The sequence below is a fragment of the Nasonia vitripennis genome (assembly GCF_009193385.2).
Source record: "Nasonia vitripennis strain AsymCx chromosome 5 unlocalized genomic scaffold, Nvit_psr_1.1 chr5_random0002, whole genome shotgun sequence".
Lineage (NCBI taxonomy): Eukaryota > Metazoa > Arthropoda > Insecta > Hymenoptera > Pteromalidae > Nasonia > Nasonia vitripennis.
Window position 1 is genome coordinate 3,315,464 of NW_022279652.1, and position 19,788 is coordinate 3,335,251.

General features: G+C 39.0%; 1 protein-coding gene across 1 annotated transcript in view; it reads right to left on the reverse strand.

The window, feature by feature from the left end:
• Positions 1-19,788, reverse strand: part of LOC100116347 (phosphatidylinositol 5-phosphate 4-kinase type-2 alpha) — a 246,197-nt gene that overhangs the window by 192,435 nt on the left and 33,974 nt on the right. Inside the window, exon 3 of the mRNA XM_031932831.2 lies at positions 12,825-12,935. Within this exon, the coding sequence (XP_031788691.1) occupies positions 12,825-12,935 (111 nt within the window). The remainder of the gene's footprint in view (positions 1-12,824; positions 12,936-19,788) is intronic.

Genomic DNA, 19,788 nt, shown 5'->3' on the forward strand with positions numbered 1-19,788 from the left:
TTTTATTGTATGAGTTGTGTCATTACAGAATCCACACATTTCGCTTTGTTTTCCTTGATTTTTACAATTATTGGGATCGTGTCCGCTTTCTTTACATTTCCAACACAGCTCGTATTCTATTATAAATGGGCATTGAGTTACGTTATGACCCATTACTTGGCAATATTGACAATAATTGCCTTTAATTCTATTCATTTTGCAGGCATCAATTGAATGACCGTGATTATTGCAGAATTTGCAAATTAATTGAATCTTCTTTTTTACTATTCTGCAGCTATCTGACAAATGATCTTTATTTTTGCAGTAAACACACGCTACTTTATGGCAAAACAATGCCTCATGTCCATAGTCTTGGCAAATTTGTCACGAGTATATGGCAACGCTTGTATCTCCTGATATGGCCGCTTGATTGCTTAAACTGCAAAATGCTTTGTTTGCTTTACCAAATATCAAACCTCTTCTGTTTAATCTCGTCTCTACTTCTATTGCTTTTTGTATAGCATCACCTAAATTCCTTGTTGTTCCTAATTCGAGACGTATTTCCTGCCGTAATCCTTCTATGAATGCTAATAGAGTTTCAGCGTCTATTTTAGTTTTAAAATTTTGTTTTTCTTTCTCTGTATATGCTGCTACTTACTTGCTGTCTTTTACTTGCAATACTAGTTCTTGCAACCTATTAGCAAAACTAAGTACCGTCTCGACTGGATTTTGCAAACTTTCTGCTATTTTTCCATAAAGAGTTGCCATTTTATCAGTTGACGGATAAATCTGTCGCACACCTTGGACAAAATCTTGAATATTATTAATTTGTGCATTTAACATAGCCCTATATACGTCGCCTTTTAGTTTCATTTTTAGTATCGGAATTAAATTTGATTGATCGGTCTTCGATAACATGTTTTTTGCATGTTTTAATTTTTCTACGTATTCGTTAACCGACATACACTTTCCGTCAACTTCTGGTATTAGATTCGCTACATATTTTAGCGATAACCGTAACTGCTGTGGCGCTTGTTGTTGTTGTTGTTGAGTACCTGACCCAGCAACCACGATGGTGCTATCTATTATACTGTCCAAATTAAAATTGAAGTTAAATATACTCTGTGAATTATTTAGGTTGCCGATTAGGCTTGGTTGTTCGTTAAAGCCTTCGATGTCTATCAACAATATGTCCTGTTTCAAACTATTATCGAATCTCCAATCTTCTGCTTTTCTAATCGCTATCAATGGTGTTATTGGTGTTACTGCTGCTACTTTTTGTTCTTTTCTAGATATTTCGGTTGATTCCTGTTTATTATGTGTAGTTGGTATATTAATAGTTAATTGGGCTTTGTTGAGCCTTGAAATCTTCTTTTTTATTGCCCCCGTGAAATTCTCTTCGTTCGTCTGCTCTGAATTTAATTCTTGGTCTATTTGTTCTATATTTTTAGCTATTGTATTATTTAATTTTTCAGTGTTGGTTACTGCTTCTTCGTCTCTTGCTTGTGCAGTTGTATTATTTTCTGGCGGTAATCTAATTATTTTCTTACTTCTCGAAAATGGCGTTTGATTGTTAGGAATTATTATCTGATTCTGTAATGACGGATTGTTTCGAACAACGCTCCTTGTTAATTTTTGCATTGGTGGATTTTTCTGATTGTCACTCATTTGGTGCTCTCATTTTAGTTATATTTTCATTTATTATAAAAGTTTATTCAGCCTATGTTACGGGATATTATAGATAAATCTCCCTCGAAAATATTATTTATTTTAACGAGTCTGATGTGTACAGACAACTATACAGCTATCGAGCAAAAAGCATGAATGGTCACGTCATGCATTTCGCTCCCACGATCGATTCTTTTATTCTCTCCTTTTGTCGCGAGTGTTTATTGAACCACTGAATATTTATTTGTCTCTTACCTTGTATTATAACTTGTATGTGTCGTCGGTTTGATTGCTCTTCTTTCTGAAATCTCTACCTTTGTACTTTATTGGAATTCGGGTTGAATGATTTGGAATGATTTAAATTGGCAAAGTTGTGGTCCAAATAATTGTATATGTAGGTGCCCCACGTTAGGTGGCAGCACCTCCCGACTGCAGAGAGAGAGAGAGAGAGAGAGAGAGAGAGAGAGAGAGAGAGAGAGAGCAGCCATGCTGCGAGCGAGCGCCGACGCCGAGTAGTGTTCCGCAGACCACGGCACGAGACGGTCGTGCTGGAGAGAGAGAGGAGAGAATAAAGTGATTTTCAAGAGAAGAGTGTCCAGTCTCTAGCCTAGCCTAGACGTCCTCTTCCCACATTGGTGACCCCGACGCAGGCTTCTCAACGACGAGTCAACGAGCGCCGACGAGAAGTAGAAACGCACATCTCGGCAAGTCTCTCCAGCCGCGGAGTCTTTGTCTCGCACGTCGCGGACAAAGACATTTTGCGATTGCGTCATTCTTCACGCACATCGCACACTCCCGTGTGCACGCTGGCACGCCGGTGCGCACGCGGAGTACTATCGATAACCAAGTCGATCTCCTCGATACACGTCTGTTCGTGTCGAGGGCGGCAGCAACAAGTTCTAGCGACCCGCCGCCATTTTGAGCTATACGCGTGCAGGCACGCCGGCGCGTATAGTCTCCCCGCAACTATACGTTGCACAACGTGGAAGCCCTCGCCGATGGACTAAATCTTCTGCGTGAAGCCATCGACACCGGCGCCTTTTGTCCACCCAACCAACACCTCCTCATCAGTAGCAGTAGTGGCGGAATTGTAGCGTCGTGTGTGGCGAGACGTGCGAAAATCTCACACTCAGATAATTTAGTGCGCGCGAGCGAAATTTCACCGCAAAGCCGCCATCTTGGTTACGAAGCGGCTCTGATGCCGAGAACTGTGTGTGCGAATCGCAACAGTTCGTCGAAGTGTCACGCATACGTTGCGTCAACGAATACGACCTTGACCTTCGCAAGCTCGTCAATGGCAACGACAACAACTGCTAGCACTACCTGCTACAGTTTTTCCAGCTGGACGCCCAACGTCTTCGGCAACATTCCCTCAACTGGTCACACCTTTCAGCCTGACCTACCTTTTGCTTCACATAGCAATTCAGGAGCAGACTTCCAACAACGAAATCAGTTTCAAGGAAACTCCACGCTTGGACAGCCACACTGCCTTCCAACGGCACCAAGCACCAAGCATCTACAATTCTGGAACTTCCACAAACACGATCCTCAAGGATGGTTCAAGCAATTGGAAGATCTGTTCTTGACTCACAACGTCCATGACGACGAAGCCAAATTCAACTTCGTCGGCACACGCTTGAGTCAAGACATTCATCACGAGCTCCAGTACAAGATGAACACTCTTGTTAGAGGCTGCAAATATGAGGAACTAAAAAAAATTCTCACGGATAAATATGCTGAGACTCCGGAGCAACAATTAGACAGGCTTTTCAAAGGTCTGGAAATTGGTTGTAAGCGACCATCAGACTTCCTCGCTGAACTGCTCAGCCTAGCGCAGGACTGAGTGCCCAGAGATACAGTAATTTCGCTCTGGAAAAGCCGTCTTCCAGCACAAATACGACTAATGGTTTGGAACTACAAAGAAGAAGCAGAACTTGTCAAAAGCGCAGATATGGCCTTCGACATCCTTCAACAGTCACACAACATCAGTGCTTTGAGGGACAATAACCAGCCTGCCGCCTGCCGCCTACCCGGTCGACAAGTTCGAACAACTATTAGCTGCACTTCAGAAGACAATCAATCCTGAACAGCAAGGTCGTTCTAGACCAGACAAGCATCACAACAGGTCGCGTACTAATTCAAAGAATAGACGCGATTCGACCTCGGGCAGATCAAAATCCAAGCCGCGCTATTCCAACAACACAAACTTTTGCACCTTCCATCGGCAATTTGGCAAGGAAGCGCGTAATTGTCAGCTGCCGTGTGCTTGGAAACGTGGACCCGGTCAGGAATACAAGATAAGGCAGCCAAAAGAAACGGACAAACAGGAAAACTAAAGAATCCTGCTGTCGAGGAGACTGACAGCCGGTCCAACCTCACCGCACGTCTCCACGTGAGAGACAATCTCTCAAATGAAGTCTTCCTGATAGACACCGGCGCGGACATTTCCGTAGTCCCCAAGCCAGACAATTGGCATGGTAAGCCAGCTGACCTCAAGCTCTATGCGGTCAATGGCTCTACTATCAACATTTATGGCGTCAAACGTCGCGAGTTGGACTATACAAAATCGCTTGGAACTTCACCATAGCGGATGTTCCACATTCAATCATAGGAGCCGATCTCCTGAAGCATTACCATCTTCTGCCAGATCTCAAGCTCAAGAGACTGATAGATGGAAATCAGTTTACGCACGCTCCCGCTTTCGTCAAGTCAGTGCAGCCAGTGCAAATTTCCTTTTTGGCTCCGAACCATAAATACGCACACATCGTGAACAAATATCCCCAAGTCTTTGGCCCTGACCAGTTCAGAACGGTCAAGAAAAGGGGAGTTTTTCACCACATTGTCACCAAGGGCCAGCCAGTCTCGCAGCGAGCCCATCCTCTCGCTCCAGCGAAGCTCAAGGCAGCGAAGAAGGAATTTCGGAAATGGTGCGAGCTGGGCATCTGCCGGCCTTCCAACAGTGCATGGACCAGTCCACTTCATATGGCGCTGAAGAAAAACAACCAATGGCGTCCTTGCGGCGACTTTCGCAAATTAAATCTAATCACAGTTCCGGATCGTTATCCGATTCCGCACATGCATGATTGCATGACCTTCTGCCACGGCAAGAAGATTTTTTCGGCCCTAGACCTACGCCAAGCCTACCATCAAATCCCGGTAGCACCAGAAGATGTGCCCAAGACGGCAATAATTACACCTTTTGGACTTTATGAATTCCCAGTTATGACTTTTGGCTTTCGAAATGCCTCACAAACCTTCCAGCGTTATATTCACTCGGCGTTGGGAGACCTAGACTTTGTCTTCGTTTACTTAGACGACATTCTTATCGCTTCCACGTCTGAAGAAGAGCACCAGAAGCACTTAGACATAGTGCTCAATCGCCTCAACGAGTACGAGCTGCAGGTAAACCTGGAGAAATGCAGTCTCGGGGTTTCAGAACTCGTTTTCCTGGGTCACCTCATCACGCCTAACGGATTCAAACCTAACCCAAGGAAGTTAAGGCGATTCTAGAATTTCCATTACCACGGACCATCGAAGAATTAAGAAGATTCTTAGGTCTTGTGAACAGCTATAAGCGTTTACTCGCGCACGCTGCCGAGACACAACGCCCTCTTAATGAATTCTTGAAAGGTGCCAAGAAGAAAGACAAACGCCCAGTTCCCTGGACTCCGGAAGCTGAGGATGCTTTCCGCAAATGCAAAGAGGATCTCATCAACTTAGCTTTCACAGCTTTTCCCAGTGAAAACGCTGAACTGCGCCTCATCACAGATGCTTCCGATACCGCAATGGGAGCGGCCCTCGAGCAACGCTCGGATGATGCCTGGCAACCCTTGGCATTCTTCTCGCAGAAGTTCTCTCCTGCGCAAATGAAATACGCCACTTATGACAGGGAACTAACGGCAATTTATGAAGCAATTCGTTACTTCCATCACTACCTTGAAGGAGCAGAATTTAAAATTTATACGGATCACAAGCCTTTGATCTACGCTCTTCAGCAGAGCCACGACAAAATGCCAGCAATTCGCTCTCGCAGATGCTAGATTCGATCACGTCCATTTGGATCTTGTAGGCCCCTTCACCCACAGCAACGGCTACACGCATCTCCTCACCATCATCGATCGCTACACGAGATGGCCAGAGGCAATACCAATTACAGATACCACTGCGGCTACGGTAGCTCGTGCTTTTCATGACAACTGGATCTGTCGTTACGGTTCACCCACGACGATCACTACAGATCAGGGTGCCCAGTTCGAATCCAAATTGTTTTCAGAATTATTATCGATCCTAGGAATCAACAGGATCAGAACCTCGTCGTATCATCCTGCTTTCAACGGAATGGTGGAGCGTCTCCACCGAGACATCAAGTCAGCTCTCATGTGCCACGGAGACAACCAAAACTGGGTTCGTTTACTGCCCACAGTCATGCTTGGACTACGCACGCGCATCCGCTTAGACACCGATGCTAGTCCAGCTGATTTAGTTTTCGGCAAGTCAATGAGAATTCCCGGTGATTTCTCTCCCTTCACCAACGAAGAGCCGAACGTTCATGTCTTCTACAACGAATTTCGCGATTACATGAGACAACTGAGACCAGTTCCAGTTAATCACAAGACAGCCACCAAGCCATTCACACATCAAGGTTTATATACCTGTACACACGTCTGGTTACAGGAAAAACCTATTAAATCTGCATTGACGCGGCCCTATACTGGCCCTCACAAAATAATTTCGCGCAATCTAGCGAACCACACCTTTAACATAGATAAGGATGGCACTGTCAAAACAGTCAACATTGAACGGGTGAAGCCCGCGTTCATCCTGCAAGATGATCCCGACGGCACTAAGGAAAATACCACTCCTGAACCGATCAGGATTCCTTCACCGACGGATATCAACCGCGTTCAACCAGCAGACGACACACGTCCAACACCCCTCACCACTGATCCGGTGGATCACCCTATTCCTTCCCCACAACCTCATACACCCAAACGTACGAAGTTCGTGCCGAACATTTTAAAAAGGAATAGGCATTCGGACTCGATTCTGTTACAAAACGAGACTTCTAAGAAACGAATCTCTTTCGCTCGTAAACCTCAAGTCAGAACGTTCGTTTCAGAAACTCAACCAAAGAACAAATTAGATTTAGTATACATTGTTAACACATTACGAGAAATTTTCTCACGTTAGTCAAGCTCATTTGCGCTGGGGTGTAGCGACTAAGTCCTCTCAAGCTCTTTACTTATTTAATTTATCTAATAATCATTATTTAAACGTCTAGTCATGGACAAGGTCAGAGAAGCTCGAACACAGCTGCAGGCATACAGAAATGCCTCTTCCGATGAGCAGCTGCGTGCGGATTGCTTTCGAGTTGATTTAGACCTCGAGCAATTCGAAGTCTTCCTTCAGCAAGCCCTCGAACATCGCGAAACACGAGCACTCACCACCAGATACGCGAGTTCGTTAAACTTTCCGGTCATCCAAGATGCTCAAGTTCCTCAATTGTTCGTTAACAACAAACCTGTATTGCGACTTTTCTTGCGTGACATCCTGTATCGCGTTACTAGGAAAAAGCTCTACGAATGCTTGTCAGCACAAGGGTGCACCGATTTTTCCATAGATAGCCTTAAGAATACAAGAAAGGGCTCCGTCGCGGTCATTTCTTGTAAGTTGCTGTCATCCTCATGCGCTATTCAGATCAAATCTTGTAAAAAAGAACTGACTTTCACAGATCCTAGAGGCAGAGTCTCATACATCAAAACGAGACCCGATCAATTCACTCAGCAAGAACCGTTACCGAGCACTCAGCCCGCTTTCAACAAATTAACGCTTCTTCCCACTCCTCTTGTAGACATTTTACAATGTGGAGATGTGATCAAACACTTAGCTCACTATCTTACTTACAATAACTTCCTAAATCTTTACACAGCTTGCCATGATGACCCCCAATTCCATGGCACAGCACTTCCATTCGACTCTTGTTACGATCGGTACTCTCACCCCAATGGTCTGAATAGAATGCTTGAGGATGTCAATAACTTCAAATTCACTAGTATTTCATTCAATACTTCACTCAATATAATAGAAATTCCGTTTATTAACAAATTGTTATGGCGCTGCGTCAGCCACAGGCCCATTCCCGACAAGTATCTTCGTCTGCGCGAAATGAACCTATCAGCTGTCACTGTCTCTAAGAAAACTTTCGATTTACTCTCGGACAGTTTTGCAATAAACAAGCTCACGTTGGGCAGCACTCCAGGTGGGTGCGACGAATTTCTAACAGTGGCCAACTTGGAATCGCTGAGCTTTGTAAATAACAAAAATTTATCGCTTAAGTTTTTAACCAGAGAAAAATGCAATTCTCTGCGTTCTCTATCGTTCAACAACTGCCAAGAAGTGCCTATCGAACGTCTGTTCGACTTCGTAAAAAACAATACACACCTTGCAGAATTAAATTTCTCAGATTCTCAAGGTAGAAAGAGACACACAGTCGATCTTATTATGTCAATTTTCTCTCCGTCCAATGTCACTGAAGCATTTAACTTCAATTATTCAGCTTGTAAAGTATTCCGTACTGAGATCATTCCTCGAGTAGTATTCTTGCGTACGAATGCTCTCAGAACACTCAATCTCGAAAACAACGACTATTTCAAAGATTTTGTTACAGACATCATAGACAATGCGCCAAACCTAGTCGAGTTCAACTTATTAGGTTTGGACTTCAATTATCCGTTACTTCTTTCAAATTTACCTCAATTACGGTCGATCCGGATAAATTACAACTACCATATTGTAAATGCACTCATCAGTGCTGGTCCTAAACAAATCTTAAAAGTATTCATAAACAATACGTGGGGAAAGAAAAGAACTCGAGTAATCAACCTAGCTAACTTAGCTGGAGCGATTCACGCCTGCGAACAAATGGATTTTAAGTTTGTTAACTGTCGAATCAATGTTCCGACGCACGTTCGCCAAGATCTCGCTACACACGGCGTTAGTCTACGAGCGTTAGACAATACTGTCTCTTTACTAAAGACTTTGTAAATACTTTAAGTTCATATTAATAAGTTCATACCGCGAGTTGTTACCATTAGAATTTACACAATCGTTATATTGTAATCTCAGATTCTAATATCTTTAGTTTTAATCATAACTTCTGTAAACGCTCTCCAGCTACTGACACTTCGCAATCACAAAAAATGTTGTAATCTCTCTCCGTCATAATTTCATCGATCAAAATAATAAAAATACTTTTCAGTTTTTTTTCCTTTTCGGGGGGGAGTACTGTAGGTGCCCCACGTTAGGTGGCAGCACCTCCCGACTGCAGAGAGAGAGAGAGAGAGAGAGAGAGAGAGAGAGAGAGAGAGAGAGAGAGAGAGAGAGAGAGAGAGAGAGAGAGAGAGAGAGAGAGAGAGAGCAGCCATGCTGCGAGCGAGCGCCGACGCCGAGTGGTGTTCCGCAGACCACGGCACGAGTCGGTCGAGCTGGAGAGAGAGAGGAGAGAATAAAGTGATTTTCAAGAGAAGAGTGTCCAGTCTCTAGCCCAGCCTAGACGTCCTCTTCCCACATATATTCTCCTCTCTATTTTATCTTTTACAAATCTTTCGTCAAAATGATTCATGAAACTCTTAAACCAACAAATAGGAAAAATTGATCTTTCTTCTCTATCTCTACTGTAACAAATAAACTCTCGAACAAATAAATCTGATCTGAAGAAAAACTCTATATGGTCCGCCGGCTTCGTCGCCCGATCGCGGAGTGGAGAGCAGCGTGGTTCGAGAGATAATTTTTATTATTTTAGGCTGCTTAACTTCCTGCGATCGGAAAAATGAATCTATTTTCTTGTTTAATTGTCTTAATTCCTCAATAATTTAGATTTTTCACTTAATAATTTCCGTAAAAATATTTTTCTACCGCCTCTTTTGTGATTATTCTTTTTTACTGTATTTATTACACTAGTATTATCCTTTATTGAATGAAATACGTGCTTTTATAATGATAAATAAATCACTATTTACACGGCAGATTGGAAAATGCACGAGATTAATTGCTAAACATATGTTTCGAATATTTTTAATCGACCTGGTTTTTAAACTGACCGAAGCGCTGTATAGATCTCACGCGCTGCGTTCCGTCACCTTGCTGACACCGCAGCGTAAGGTAAGCGCGATCGCCGAGGAGCGCAAGCAGGTCACTTACCTAAATTTTTTTGTAAACTCGCGATTTTATATTTCTATTTTTCTGATTGTTTTTGTACTCTTTAGATTTTATTTATTTTCGTTTATTTAGATATAAGTTTATAAATCCATTCATAGACCGTATTGGCTAGAGGATTTTCGTGCCTTTATGTGCTTTTTAGAATATGAGTAATCGCTATTTAAGCAGATCACAGGATATGTCGCTTTTCAGCGAGCTTTAGGGTCAAGAAGACTGACCGCCCTTTTAGCACATCTAGGGGAATGTTGCTACTAAGCAAACTTGAGAAAAGGGTTACACTCGCACTAGGCAAAAAACTTGATTTATAAGGCTTTGAAACACTGTCACTTTTCGTATTTACTTATTTTTCAATTGCTTTTGTAATTGCTTTCATTGCATTTATATATGTTTTATGTTCTTATTAGAACCACTGTTATTATTACTTTTTTTTAGTATAACACACTGATATATTTTATCTGTTAGCAACATTTTTACTTATTTTTTTACAAACGTCTAGCGTTCGATTCGTACCAGAACCAATGTTAAGTCGCAAATTCGATCTTTTATTTATTTATCCTTGCTTACTTGCGTTTAACTGCTTGGGCTGAATCGCTGCTGCTGTGCTGTAGTCAGGCTTATACAGGATGGGTGTATTCGAATAAAGGACACTTGTAGTTGGCTGATTCTCACGATTTATTCAAAGCAAAGTTTTCTATAAAGACCGAAATCGCGGCTTATGACTGGTAACTCTGCTATCGACGGATAGGAGCGTCGTCCAAAGAGTCCAGGTTGAGTGTACAAACACAATTGATCGCGCGGAGTATACAGAGTACACTAGTTCTACATATTTCTCTGACTCATCGATTTTGAGTTTTCGGCTTCGCAATATTGCGCAACTGCAATACGTCGCCGGACGTAACAACAAAACCGCTGATTCAGAATGGCACTATCGGTTGACAAATACCCCAAAATCGAGAAACTGCACAAAAGAGCTGACGTGCCAATGTTAAAAGACATAATGTACGAGTAAGACTCTAAATTCTACAATAATATTGACGTGGAATGCATCAGACATCTATAAACCACTAAAACAGACAACACACCATAAAAAAATGAACACACACTCCCACAAATAAAGTTTTTAACCAAAACCTAAAACTCCAAAACACTATCAACAGAACAAGGCAACACTGGTTCTGTCAGAACACACACACAATCATGAAACAAACTTTCTCAAACAAAACATATCTCTCTAGTTGAAGTGTTAAACTAGGTATAGAGATTAAAGCAAACATTAACTCCATCAAAAACTGATAACCAAAAACATTATCATTAAGCCACTCAGAAAGAAGAAAAAAAATCAAATCTTTCGTAGACGATGTCCAGATGCCACGTTGACACCCTGATCGGCAGGACATCATCCTCGAGAAAGAGCATCGGATATACATCAAATGTAACAAACAAAAACGCATGTATATCATATCGTTTAAATAGTCCTTATCATGATTATCCTCAACATCATCTGGTCTGGACCACATCCAAAAATTTTCATTTAGCATTTTTATATAGTGTATATAGTGTATGAAAAAACAAAATTAAATTTGTCTGTTTTAAATAACAGATACGTATGTTTTACCCGGCTGAAAGTAAGCATATGAGAGCTCATATGAGCCATCATATGAGATTTTCGACCGAATTCTCATATGAAGGATCATATGAGCTCTCATATGTGCTCTCATATGATATATATGGCGATTTTTCATAAACATAAATAACCATGTTACTTTATCGCACGTTCTGACATTTATCAGATTTCTTTTTTATTACTACGGCTTTGTAAAGATACTTCTAGAATTTAATTTCAACTAAATATTATATTGAAAAAAACTTGAACTCGAGGAGAGTTGAACCCGGAACCTTAATTAATATCTTAAGATTATGAAGCAAGCGTCCTAACCGCTCAACCGTCATCATCATTGATATCTTTCATTCAAATCGTCATTATAATTTACACGTCCTTGTATGTTTTACTGATTATTAGTCTATTATAATTACAATTAGTTCGTCTTATAATGAAATAAACAAAATGTTATTCGAGTAATAATAAATAAAACATACAAGAACGCGTAAATTATAATGAAGATTAGAATCAAAGATATCAGAGATGATGATGGATGAGCAGTTAGGACGCTTGGTTCGTAATCTTAAGGTTCCGGGTTCAACTCTCCTCGAGTCTAAGTTTTTTTCAATATAATATTTATTTAAAATTAAATTCTAGAAGTATCTTTATAAAGCAGTAGTAATAAAAAAGAAATCTGATAAACGTTAGAACGTGCGATAAAGTAACATGGTTATTTATGCTAATGAAAAATCGCGATATATCATATGAGAGCACATATGGGAGCTCATATGATCCCTCATATAAGAATTCGGTCGATAATCTCATATGATGGCTCATATGAGCTCTCATATGATTACTTTCAGCCGGGTACATACTCTACTTTGCTAATGATTATTGTTAAAGTTTGCCAAAACAAATTATTAAGTTACAATTTCTGAGATGAATCAATGTGTTTATCAGCAGAGATTACAATCGATGTTAAAAAATTAATTTTTGCAGAATATTTTAAAGAAATATAAGGATATTTACAGAAAACATCGTTTTCCAAAATAAAGAATATTAATATCGTGTAGATTACTCCGCAGTCGTGTATCTTATGAGAGAATATATTGATAGGCGTGTAAAAAATGCGTTTTATATAAATTTTTACTAAACATTTTTCAAAGCTCAGATCTTTAACAAATTTTTGTATTCACAATCCATGTTACTGAGATGAATCCGTTAAAAAGACACATTGTCTTACGTATGGGTCAACAAAGCACGCCAGTAATGAGCCTGAATTTTAATCACTATATAAGAGAAGAAAAAATACAGCATTTTTGAGATTAATCTAGCACAGGTAGACAAAATTCTATCATACCTTGTCATTGATTCCTTATAGTCCACGTCATCAATCCCAAACCTTTCCCGTAAATTTCTGAAAACTAGCGGACAATATTCTTTGATTTTAAAATGAGATGGCATATTTTCTCTGAAACAAAAATTTTTATTTCAAATGTTTGAATAATTACCTTTTATAAAAGTAAAATATTAGTAATCTACTAATAAAATACAATCAAAATATTTATATTAGTTTGGAAAACTGCGTTTTTAAAACAGGCCAAATAAAAATAAACTAACATTTTAATCAATATTTAAAAAATGGATAGTGACTCGAATTTGGCTTGGCTGCGTATATCTTCCTATATTATATAGTTGTAAGCGTGATTTTAATTGAAAATCCCCTCCACCTTCCCTCCACTAAATAACGTAAAATTGTTTCAAAATTTACGTTATTTTAAGGCTCAAAATCCACTCCACCCCCCACCCTCCCACCACTTCCCTCCACCGATCCCTCCACCTATCCCTCCAATTCCCCTCCACTTAATAACGTTAAATTGTTTAAAAAATAACGGTATTTTGATTAAACTTTGCCCTTCCACTTACCTCCACCTCCTTCCACTATCCCTACACCCCCCTCCGTTGTCCCTCCATAAAAAATGTAAAGATCAAAACCTCACTAAATTTCTAATCGATACATCGGTTTAAAGTTACAATGACAGTTTTCCACACCACCCAAGTGGTACTGTCGAACGTATTGTATTAGAGTCATAATACAATGTACTTTAGGTGCGTTGATTTTTTTTTATTTTATTGTATAAAAATCACCAATAATTTTACATAATTAAATGACATGATTAAATTATATAAAATTATGGTTATTGTTAAATAAACTCGCTCCGCTCGCCAACCCCCCAAATTTAAGTTAAAAGTCAAGTCTTGAGTATACTTTTGATAAATTATTTTGTGTTATAAAATGTAATAATATTGTTGTTTATAGTCTCTCGACTTTGATAGAGACTTGTGAATCAAAACAATTAATGTGAAAATAATAACACGCTCTTTAAATTTGAGATGAAAAGGTATACTATGTAAACCGTCAAACTATTGATGTTTATTGAAAAGAAAAGAGTGTGATTACAAATGTATTGACTATGGAAAATTAAAGAGTATTAGAAGAGTGTTAGAGCACCGACGCGTTAACAAACGATATTGTTTAACGGTCGACACTGTGAGGCGAGTCCTCACAGCGCTTCGGCAATACGAAAACTGAATAACACAAATCAGCGAAAGCGGCAGAAGACCGCTCGCGAAACAGGCGGAGAGAGAGAGAGAGAGAGAGAGAGAGAGAGAGAGAGAGTAGGAGCGAGCGAGCGCGCGTTGCCATGGCAACCTCATTGGTGCCGTGCGGGCTAGCGAAAACCGTCGAATTTGAACTTAAGGTGACAAGCTTCTCGAACCTTCTCGCTCTCTCTTCGCATATTAAACTAATATTCGAACAATTGTATTGCAATAATATAGTATATACAATAATAATAATACTATATTGCAATATAAATATTAGAAATTTTAATTTAAATTACATTAATTTATTTAATATTGATAAATAATATTACAATAACATGAATTTAAAGAATACAAAAATGATAAAATATCATATTCTTTTATATGATAAATTTTTTTTTTTTCTTGAGTAAATAATAATATAGGTTATTATTTAATAAAAAATAATTAATAAATATTTGTAGCAAATTTTATATTTTAGAAAAGATTAAAAGGCTAGATTTATTTTTTACGAAAGAACAAATCGTGCGATTTATTCTTTTAAAATGGAGGACCGAAATTTCATTTTTTGAAAAAGATTAAATATTCTTTGCAAAAGAATAAATTGCGACATTTATTCTTTTAAAATGACGGAGTAAAAATTTATTCTTTATGAAAGATTAAATTGCGAAATTTATTCTTTACAAAAGAATAAAATGCGAGGTTTATTCTTTATAAAGATTAAACTTTACGTTTTATTCTTTACAAAAGAATAAACTGTACCTTTTATTCTTTTTGCCCTAGTCAAAAGTATAAAAGTAATGATTTATACTTTTCCAAAGAATAAATCGAAATATTTATTCTTCCTAGCGCCTGTTTTTACTCTTTAGAGTGTATATGTATCTATATTTATTTTCATTAATGTTTATTTACAACAACCTCAAACTACCAAACATTTTCCAGTATCATATCCTTAGTATTTTTAATATTTGATCTGCTAAATAAATTGAATAAAGTATTGTATTTATTGAATATTTATATCAAGTATCACGCTATAAAACAAAATATGTATAACTTGGAAACTCCAAAAAACAATCAAGTAAATAGTTTTTAGTATTTTCTCAGGCAAAATAATTTATTAAAAGTTTTTTATATAGTTCAAAGGTGTAGTTATTGAAGAAGATGAATCTGACGAAGAAACTTCTGATGAAGTTTTTTCTGAAGAAGACGGTGCTTCGGACGAAGAGCTAATTCTTTCTGAAGAAAAGGTTACTTCTGATGAATAGCTTCTTCTTGAAGAAGCTGCTTCTGAAGAAGAAGAGGAAGACTCTCATTCTGAGGAAGAGGAGTCTTACTCATCTTTTAATGAAGAATACCAGAGGTGGTTGAATGCGCCCAAAATTGGGCGTATTTATCGTGAAGGTCCCTTATGCCACGAGACTGTGTCAGAGACAGAGGAAATCTGTCCTATTTGTTTACTTAACAAAAATGAGAAACCACCTTCTTCATTTATTGAATATGTTATCGAATAATTTTATTTCTTTTGATTATTACTTTAACTTTGATTTTGAAGTAGTTAGGTCTCTTTAAACATATGCTGTAATACTGTAGTTCACTCAGTCAAAAGAGTAGTTTTAGAATTTGGAATTTTCAAATACTATTTTATTAGAATAGTAATGTACAAGCAAGAATATTTAAAAATTATATAAAAGAGAACAAAAATCATATTTTATCAAACAATTTCAAGCATTAATTGCCTCGCCAAGCTGCCAGCTCTGCACGAGTGTGGCAAGGCCCTGTCCGGCGAGTCGCAAGATCACTAAGCGGCATTTTTCGATGCCCGCTGACTAGTGCCAACTTTCAAGGTTGGCGACGTCGCCAATAGGAGACACGTATTGTTGTCTGCGGCGGAAGGCATCACGGCAAAATTGGCTTTTCCGTGCATAGACCCATATACGATTACGGCCCAATTCGACTCGAATACATTCAAGCTGACCGATAAAAAAGGAAGAGTGGAAAAGCTGGTGTCGGCCAAAGAAATGAAGATCTTTTATGATAAAGACCACGAAGAGGGGGACGACGAGATGTCTCGATCACCGGAGGATGCTTGAGAGGTGAAGGCGATAAGCGACCCGCCAGAAGCATGCGAACTCGAGTCTGAGATCAAGCCGACGGACGTAGTAGCGAGAGGGAAGCGCGAGCGCGAGCAACGGCCCGGTAAATATGGGTCGACATCCGCGGTGACGGAGAGAAGTGGGGGACCCGTAAAAACCGTAAAAATCCGTAAACGGAGCTACCCCAAAACCCTCTCGCCGCCTGCGCGACTAAAGCAAATCGGCCGAAACAACAAAGCCGATGGCGTTATCATCTTGAAAGACGTAAGCAAGGTGCCGCACCAGGCGATTGACATCATCATAATATATTACATTGACGTCATCATAATATATCACATTGACACGGGCTCTCGATGAGGAAGAATGCGCGCGGATAAACAAGCAGTAGCGCGCCGAGTATCTAAATTTTAAATTTTAAATAAAGTTAAACAAATCATAACATTATTGTAAACAGAGAAAAAACGCGCCTTTTTATTTACCTCATGGTATATGCGCGCGCGCGCGCGCGTGTGTGTGTGTGTACATTATATATATATATATATATATATATATATATATATATATATATATATATATATATATATATATATATATGGGGGGGGGTTATTGTTAAAAATGAAACGATTAATTCCGATCCATTTTAATCAATTAAAATTTGTATACAATAATCTAAAAAAAACCATGGAATTATCGCCTAGAGCTATATAACCACGGGAGTCTTAGATACTAATCCTCCTCCCCTAAGACTCCACCTCATACCATCCTCCTCCCCTAAGAAGACTCCACCTCATCCCATCCTCCGTCCTACAGAAACACTTTTACTAGAAAGAAGTTTTTAAGCTTAAATTTAATTCAAACTTCTTTCATGTAAAAGTGTATAAATAATCATTAAATTTGTCCAAGTCAACTAAGTATTATTATACCATGTCTTATAATAATACGAAATAAACTTATGATATTATCTAATAATTATTTGTGTATCTGTTCTGTATTGTTTCCTGTTTGTATATTGTGTATATTGAAAGTTGTAAAAAAAATAATTTATAAAAAATTATTTTTAGTGATTCTAATTTTCTATAATTAAAAAATTTTCAAATGTCTTAAAAAATAATAATTTGTTATGAAAAAAATATTGTGATTCAATTTTGATGAAAAATATTTAGATAATATTTACGATCAATTTTAAGAAAATATAACGTAGAATATTTCATTTGATTTTTTTTGTACAAAAAAAAACTAAAATAATAATAATTTTTATTTATTTAACATTTTCTACTAGAGATAACGGATGACTATGCTTGCATTATTGACTGATGTTGATTTACATACTTCCAATCTGTAAATTAAGTTCGTTAGTAAATAATTTTATAAATAATTGTTTCGTGCATCTGAAAGAAATAATTTAGTGTTGTTCCAAATAATAATAAAAAATGTTACAAATTAATTATTTTTTGTAGTTAATTGAATATGATGTATAATGTTGCTTATATTAAACATATATTTAACATATACATCATGATTATTATCTTTGAGTTTACTTGGTAATAAATTATTTTTTTTTGCGAAATTTTAAAATCTTTTGAATAGTTAAAGTTATATCAGTAGGAATTTCATCTAAATTGGAAAATATTGAAGCTACATTAATTTCATTGTCAAATATTTCATAAAATTCTATTTGAGAATTTAACTCTTTTAATTTATTATTTTCGTGATCTCTTACTAAATCATTCAAGTGATGCTAGTAGAGTTTGCTCCAGTGGTGGTGGCGCGCGGTACTCTTACCCGCTCGCCAGTACGGTTTCGGCTTCTTTGGAAACTGTTGCAGTCGTGGCAGTTCATACGAGGGTCAACCTTTGCAGTTCTGGCATCAGATTTTTATGTAAGAGGTATAGTAGTTTTTTCAGGCTTAGTTGTGGCTTTATTGCCTTTATTATGCCTCCCAGGCATGTCACAAAATCGCGCACGGGCTCGTGCGCGCCTTGGTATTTTCTCTTTGCGTTCGTTGTTGGTTCATGCCGTACCGTCTTGTCGCCGCCGTATAGAACTCTTCCCAGCTTTACCACTCATCTTTGTTGTTCTTGCATTATTTTGCGGCTCTCTGCTTCAATCATATGCGCTAGAGTTAACTTTCGTTCTTCCACGAGACGAGCAAATTCTTTCTTCTCGCTACACGAATTTATTTTAATGCCCACCTACTCTGACGCTCTTGCTTGTTACCTGCAACGTTGAGGCGCCAGTTTGTAACGGGGCAACTGGCCTTGTACACGGCGGCCATGAAGATGTCACAGTCACCGAGCAGTTTCTCTATCTGTTAAAATACTATGCCACGGCTATCCCTCAAAGACGCTGGAGTCGCCCACGGACGTTAGCCGTCGGTGCAATGACGACTCCATGCAATACAGCTAAGTCGCTCGCGTATACAAAATGCACGGCGAGTGAAGCTTGCCGCGCGTTCTCCGCGAAAAGAATTACTCGGCTGCCAACGGCAACGACGATGCCGCGGCTATAGCCCAGTCCAACCCTGTCAAATCCACGAACAGGAGATAGTAAGAACGGGGTTCGTAACAGCAAAAAGCGCAACTTGTGAATAGAATAGTTGCATATATTGATCACTTCAATTGTTTAGAATAGTCACGCGCGTCACGCGAGAGGACGATGTTCAGTAGACAAGCCGAGGATTCGGTAGCAAGAATTTCGGCTTCGGCGTTGGTGCTGCCTTTTGTTTGTCCATAATATCAATCGAACACCATACGAATGCCGGTCTCGGGTTCAGAGGAAAGGAAGTTTAATAACTCGAACACTGGTTACAATTACTATAAGTTGATTACTCCATTTATTCCCTAAAAAAACAACCTTCTTTGCCCTCTAATAAAACTCTACTAATGTTCAATATATTTCTCGAAGTATGACGTGGCAGGACTAGAGTATCTGTTTGAGCTTGCGACCGGTTCCGTCGAAGGTTCGTAGCGAAGAGAGCGACTCTCGCTGACGATCGTCTCATCTCTCGAGCTAGACGCGCGAAAAAGGAGAGGGAAAATCCCCGAGCGAAGCGACGCAAACGAACATTCGCGAATAATCGAGACGCGTGGCTACTCAGCATACGCCAATATAGTTCGACTTATTATTGTGGCAAGTTATGCCGTAAAAATCACAACTAATCGTCTGTATATCATTCGCATTTCATTACTAAAGTAACGAATTCACCTAAATCGCACAAATTACTCTTAACATACATACGAATATACAAAAGACAAAATCTCAAAACAACGACTCTTTCTAAGGAACGATTAAAATTTACCCGATCACGCGCCAGCATGATACGCTACCCAGTCATGCGATTGTACAAATAAAGTAAAATTCGACGCTACATACAATACGGTCAATCTACAAACCTCTATAAAGCATAATACAACAATATTAAAATAAATTTACATCTCAGCTCGACGGTAAAATACATTATAGACGCGGGTCTTGATATCTTCTCTCTTCCTTCTTCAGTTGGCTACAAGACATTACCTCCTAACCGGGGTGCGCAGAACCGCCCGCCGTGCTCGAATTGGTTTCGTCGAGCCCCTCTGAAGCCTCCGAGTTCAGCAGCAACAGTATGAGTTTGCTGATCGGCCGCTT